This window comes from Arachis stenosperma, chromosome 5, assembly GCF_014773155.1.
Source record: "Arachis stenosperma cultivar V10309 chromosome 5, arast.V10309.gnm1.PFL2, whole genome shotgun sequence".
In the NCBI taxonomy this organism is placed as follows: Eukaryota; Viridiplantae; Streptophyta; class Magnoliopsida; order Fabales; family Fabaceae; genus Arachis; species Arachis stenosperma.
In genome coordinates this window covers 34,597,535-34,604,615 of record NC_080381.1, presented here as the reverse complement: position 1 = coordinate 34,604,615, position 7,081 = coordinate 34,597,535, and the positions used below count along the sequence as shown (strand labels likewise).

The 7,081-nt window shown below is 40.0% G+C and overlaps 1 protein-coding gene across 1 annotated transcript; it reads left to right on the top strand.

Moving 5' to 3' along the window:
* Positions 1-5,678: 5,678 nt before the first annotated feature.
* On the top strand, positions 5,679-6,442 carry LOC130980689 (cationic amino acid transporter 8, vacuolar-like). Its single transcript, XM_057904344.1, has 2 exons — positions 5,679-6,040; positions 6,163-6,442. Exons 1-2 carry the CDS (start codon positions 5,679-5,681, stop codon positions 6,440-6,442), a joined length of 642 nt encoding a protein of 213 aa, XP_057760327.1.
* The last annotated feature ends 639 nt before the right edge of the window (positions 6,443-7,081 follow it).

Below are 7,081 nucleotides of genomic sequence, written 5' to 3'. Positions count from 1 at the left end.
TTTCTTCTTCTTCTTCTACTCTTCTTTTCTTTACTTGCTCGAGGACGAGCAAATTTTAAGTTTGGTGTGGTAAAAAGCCTAGCTTTTTATTTTTCATTCACCATCAATGGCACCCAAGACCGGAATTTCCTCAAGAAAAGGGAAAGGGAAAGCAAAAGCTACCACTTCCGAGTCATGGGAGAAAGAGAGATTCATCTCCAAAAGCCATCAAGACCACTTCTATGATGTTGTGGCAAAGAAGAAAGTGATCCCTGAGGTCCCTTTCAAGCTCAAGAAAAATGAGTATCCGGAGATCCGACATGAAATTCAAAGAAGAGGTTGGGAAGTCTTAGCCAACCCCATGCAACAAGTCGGAATTCTCATGGTTCAAGAGTTCTATGCCAATGCATGGATCACTAGAAACCATGACCAAAGTATGAACCCAAGCCCAAAGAATTATCTCACAATGGTTAGGGGGAAATACTTGGATTTCAGTCCGGAAAATGTGAGGTTGGCGTTTCACTTGCCTATGATGCAAGGTGATGAACACCCCTACACAAGAAGGGTCAACTTTAACCAAAGGTTGGACCAAGTCCTTATGGACATATGTGTGGAAGGCGCCCAATGGAGAGTAGACTCCAAAGGCAAGCCAGTCCAACTAAGAAGACTGGACCTCAAGCCTGTAGCTAGAGGATGGTTGGAGTTCATTCAAAGATCCATCATCCCTACAAGCAACCGATCTGAAGTTACTGTGGATCGGGCCATCATGGTTCATAGCATCATGATTGGAGAGGAGGTGGAAGTTCATGAAGTCATCTCCAATGAACTCTACATAATAGCTGACAAGCCTTCATATATGGCACTGCTAGCTTTCCCCCACCTTATATGCCATCTATGTTACTCAGCTGGAGTTATCATAGATGGAGATATCTCCATTGAAGAAGACAAGCCCATCACCAAGAAAAGGATGGAGCAAACAAGGGAAGTCCCTCACGGCCTCCAAGAAGAACATGAGGAAGTGCATCATCAACAAATGCCTCAAGGAATGCACTTTCCTCCCAACAACTATTGGGAGCAACTTAATACCTCCTTAGAAGATTTGAGCCATAATGTGGAACAATTAAGGGTGGAACACCATGAACATGCCCTCACTCTCCAAGAGATGAGAGAAGATCAAAAAGCTATGAGGGAGGAGCAACAAAGGCAAGGAAGGGACATAGAAGAGTTGAAGAACATCATTGGTCCTTCAAGAAGAAGACGCCACTAAGGTGGATTCATTCCTTGTTCTTTATTTCTTTCTGTTTTCGGTTTTTAATACTATGTTTATCTATGTTTTGTGTCTTCCTTTCATGATCATTAGTGTGTAACCATGCCTTAAAGCTATGAATAAAATCCATTAGTCCTTCACCTCTCTTAAAAAGAAAAATGTTTTAATTCAAAAGAACAAGAAGTACATAATTTTCAAAATTATTAGTAAATTTAATTTAATTATTATTGATGTGGTGGCAATAAATTTTGTTTTCTGAATGAATGAATGAACAGTGCATATGTCTTTTGATCTTGTTGTTTATGAATGTTAAAATTGTTGGCTCTTGAAAGAATGATGAACAAGGAGAAATGTTATTGATAATCTGAAAAACATCATGAAATTGATTCTTGAAGCAAGAAAAAGCAGTGAAAAAAAAAAAGTGGCGAAAATTTTAAAGCAAGGATCCAAGGCTTTGAGCATTAATGGATAGGAGGGCCCAAGGAATTAAAATCCAGGCCTAAGCGGCTAAATCAAGCTGTCCCTAACCATGTGCTTGTGTCATGAAGGTCCAAGTGAAAAGCTTGAGACTGAGTGGTTAAAGTCGTGATCCAAAGCTAAAGAGTGTGCTTAAGAGCTCTGGACACCACTAATTGGGGACTTTAGCAAAGCTAAGTCACAATCTGAAAAGGTTCACCCAGTTATGTGTCTGTGGCATTTGTGTATCCGGTGGTAATACTGGAAGACAAAGTGCTTAGGGCCACAGCCAAGACTCATAAGTAGCTGTGTTCAAGAATCAACATGCTTCACTAGGAAAGTCAATAACACTATCCGAAATTCTAAGTTCCTAGAGAAGCCAATCATTCTAAACTTCAAAGGAAAAAGTGAGATGCCAAAACTGTTCAGAAGCAAAAAGCTACAAGTCCCGCTCATGTAATTAAATTAATATTCATTGATATTTTGGACTTTATAGTATATTCTCTTCTTTTTATCCTAATTTATTTTCAGTTGCTTGGGGACAAGCAACAATTTAAGTTTGGTGTTGTGATGAGCGGATAATTTATACGCTTTTTGGCATTATTTTTATATAGTTTTTAGTAAGTTTAAGCTACTTTTAGGGATGTTTTCATTAGTTTTTATGTTAAATTCACATTTCTGGACTTTACTATGAGTTTGTGTGTTTTTCTGTGATTTCAGGTAAATTCTGACTGAAATTGAGGGATTTGAGCAAAACTCTGAAAAAGGCTGACAAAAGGACTGCTGATGCTGTTGGGTTCTGACCTCCCTGCACTCGAAATGGATTTTCTGGAGCTACAGAACTCCAAATGGCGCGCTCTCAACGGCGTTGGAAAGTAGACATCCAGGGCTTTCCAGCAATATATAATAGTCCATACTTTAATCGAATAATGACGACGTAACTTGGCGTTAAACGCCAAGTTCATGCTGCTGTCTGGAGTAAAACGCCAGAAAAACGTCATGATCCGGAGTTAAACGCCCAAAACACGTCATAACCTAAAGTTTGACGCCAAGAAATGCCTCTACACGTGGATTGACAAAGCTCAGCCCAAACACACACCAAGTGGGCCCCGGAAGTGGATTTATGCATCAATAACTTACTCATGTAAACCCTAGTAGCTAGTCTAGTATATATAGGACCTTTTACTATTGTATTAGACATCCTGGATTGTATTTTCTATCAGGTGATCACGTTCAGGGGGCTGGCCATTCGGCCATGCCTGGACCTCTTGCTTATGTATTTTTAACGGTGGAGTTTCTGCACACCACAGATCAAGGGTGTGGAGCTCTGCTGTACCTCAAAGATTAATGAAGTTCTATTTTCTTTTATTCAATTCCTCTTTTATTCTTATTCTAAGATATTCATTCGTACCCAAGAACATGATGAATGTGATGAGTTAATAACCCTCATTATTATTCTCACTTATGAACGCGCGTGATTGACAACCACTTCCGTTCTACATGCAAAGAAGCTTGAATGTGTATCTCTTAGATTCCCCAACAGAATCTTCGTGGTATAAGCTAGATGGATGGCGGCATTTATCTGGATCCGGAAAGTCCAACCTTGTCTGTGGTGTTCCGAGTAGGATCCTGGGAATCCGGAAAGTCTCACCTTGTCTGTGGTATTCCGAGTAGGATTCCGTTCATGAATGACTATGACGTGCTTCAAACTTTAACCTGCTGGGCGTTAGTGACAAACGCAAAAGAGGGATTCTATTCCAGTAGGAGCGGGAACCAACCGGTGATTGGCCGTACTGTGACAGAGTGCGTGCATTAGCTTTCACTGCGAGGATGGGATGTAGCTATCAACCATGGGTGATGCCTCCAGACTGGTTAGCTGTGCGAGTGACAGCCGTACAGGTTATTTCCCCGAGAGGAATGAAAGTAGCCACAGCTGATAGTGAACCCCTATACAAAGCTTGCCATGGAAAGGAGTAAGAAGGATTGAGTAGAAGGAATAGAAAGGCAGGCGTCCGAAAGCTCTACAGCATCTTCATTCCACTTATCTGAAATTCCTACCAATGAATCTGCATAAGTATTTCTATCCCTTTTATTATTCCTTTTTATTTAACAATCCAATTATCACTATTACCTTTTTAATCCGCCTAACTGAGATTTGCAAGGTGACCATAGCTTGCTTCATACCAATAATCTCTGTGGATTCGACCCTTACTCACGTAAGGTTATTACTTGGACGACCCAGTACACTTGCTGGTTAGTTGAACGGAGTTGTGAATTCCAATAAAGAAAACCTCACACAGGTGCTGCTCCTTAGAAGCCTTCATCTCAAAATAATTAGAACATGGCAGTGCCATAAATAAGCTTCCATTCAAAATCGAAGAAACATATAATGTGATCACAATTTCGTCCACCACTCAACATACAACTCGATAACGGACACTTGTGCCCATGTTTGCTGGTAGATCAAAAACATCCCTTGCATACTTGCTTCGTTAACCACATGCATTATTTGAAACTGAACGAAATCACTAAACACTAAAACAGACTGTCTATAAAGAATGTTTATAACTCTCTTTAATACTTGATTATCAATATATTGACAAATTATACTCTTAAATTCTTTATATGTTATTGCAAAAAGAATAACAATATCACATGAATTTTCACATACAAAACTCAAAGCCTTAAATATTTGGAGAAAGATTTGACCATTATATCTTTAAACTAATGTCTCTCTCTATTTTTATACTCTTACATTCTCAAGAAAATAAAGCACTCTCATACTCAATCAACCTAATACCGATCCTCCTTTTATAATACTCTAGTTATAATATTTTACTCAGGAAATAACAATACGTAGTCTGTGTCTTCACAATACGCAGTCTGTGTATTATAATTTTAATATTTAAGTAATACAATACGCATTTTGCGTATTGCTTTATAAATATTTAAAAACCAAATCTACTCTCTCTGTATTATCTTTATAAATATTTAAAAATGAAATTCATCTTCTGACAATTCGTCCTCTACAAATTTTACCACCGCCAAAATTTTGTAAAATATCCTAACTTTTAATATTACATGATACCAAATCTTTTTCAATATCTAAAAAAATGAACCCAACATTTGGACAAACAAAAAATGACATTTCTTATAAATTTCAAGAAAAATGGTACGAAAGAAGTCAAATTGGATTGGGACACAAAATAAAAAGTCAAATATATAAAATAGATAAAAAGGATGAAGTATGCGTAAATTGAATTTTAAATAGACGAAAAAAATAGAGATAAAGATAAGAAAAAGATAGAGAAAATGAAGAAAAATTAGAATAAAAAGAAGTGGTGAGTGAATATAAAGAAGAAAAAGTGATGTGATTGATGAAAAGTTAGTGAAGTGAGTTTTAAATGAACTGCTTGAAAACTTTGCTGAAAATTAAATCTATAAATGGAACATTTTCTTCAAAAGTGGAGAGTGAACTACCACCTGACCCTTGTCCATTTTGCAGAATGACAAAGTAATCCCTGACAAATAAAGCAATCCACTTCGGTCCCTGTCCCATACTTCCGTGATACAAGGCGGTCCCTATGGGTGAATCTTCAGTAACTACGAATGGAAAATGCTGAGCTGTCACGGTGAGTGTATGTTAGCTTGTTGATGTGAATGAATGCTGTAGATGTGGACACTTCAAATGGTCAAGGGGTTAATTGTCCACATCCGCCTCAAATGGTCAGGGGGTTAATTGTTCCCAACAACCTCCCTCTTCCATCTTCACTCAACTACTATGCCGGAATGGAGGAACCACCACCATCGCCGACCTCTGCCATCCCCAACGCCCACACCCGGAGCTACTGGCGGTGGAGTAAGCAAGACCTCTTTCTGGAGCCCTCATTCCATAGCTTCACCACTTACCGGGACGCCCTTGCCTCCGTGTGCCCTCGTCTAAGGGAATGCCTCCTCAGTCGATCCTTTGAAAACAATGAGCTCAACGTCCTCCTTCATGCTAGCGAGAACCCCACGCCACTGCCTCACTGCCTGGGACCTCACCTGGGTCGCTTTCGGCTTCGTCGTTCGCTCCAAAATCTTCCTAATCACCGGCCAAGAGGCCCACATCGACGCCGGTCCCGCCATCGTTCTCGCCTACGCTATCTCTGGCTTCTCCGCCCTCCTTTTCGCCCTCTGCTACACTGAGTTCGCAGTCAACGTCTCTATCTCCGGTGGCTCTTTCTCCTTCCTTCGCATCAAGCTTGGTGACTTCATTGCCTTCTTTACCGCTGAAAACATCCTCCTCGAGGCTGTTGTAGGCGCTGTCGGCCCGTTCATGGTCCTTTTATTTTGCCAGTATGATCAAGAATGATCTGGATTTCTTTCAGATCCGGGTGAATTCCTTCCAAGAAAGGTTCAACATGCTGGATCTAATTGATGTTGCCATTTTTTATTGTCAACGGTGTTGCAATGAGCAGCACTAAGAATACCTCAATCCTGAATTGGCTTAGCTCCATTTCCATTACGCTTGTTATTGTGTTCATCATCGTAGTTGGATTTGTTCACAATAAAGCCTCAAACCTGGCGCCATTCTTCCTTATGGGGATGAAGGGAGTGTTCAATGCTGCTACGGTTGTGTATTGGTCTTATACAGGCTTCGACATGGTGGCAACTATGGTTGAGGATGGCGGAGGTTGGTTGGGGATGGCGGAGGTAGGCGGTAGTGGTGATTCCTCCATTCCGAAATATAGCAGTTGAGCGAAGATGTAAGAGGGAGGTCGTTTTGGTTGACGTGAATGGGGACAAATAACCCCCTCACTATTTGAGGTGGATGGGGACAATTAACCCCCTGACCATTGAGGTGTCCACGTCTGCAGCATTCATCCACATCAGCAAGCTAACACACTCACCGTGACAGCTCAGCATTTTTCATTCATAGTTACCGGAGATTCACCCACATGCGGGACCGCCTTGTGTCATGAAAGTATAGGATAGGAACCGAAGTGGATTGCTTTATTAGTCAGGGGTTGCTTTGTCATTCCGCAAAATGGACAGGAGCCGGGTTGGTAGTTCACTCAAAAGTGGAAACTGAAAGGTTTGGGCATTAAAGAAGGGATTTAGATCCCTAAATTTTGAATTTTATCTTATAGGATAAAATATTATTTTTTATTATTTATTTCATAGGTAAGACTAAGAAAAAATATGAAAAAAAAGTACTAAAAAATAAAAGATCATATTTTACTCTCTAAAATAAAATTTTAAAAATTAGATGATTCAAATTCCCAAAAAAAGGAAAGGCTTGGTCCAGATGAACAACTCAGATATTTTGGCAGTAACGATGATCCGAGTTTAAAGCAATGTTCTATACAGCAGCGTTTGTTTACAGAGATTGGAACT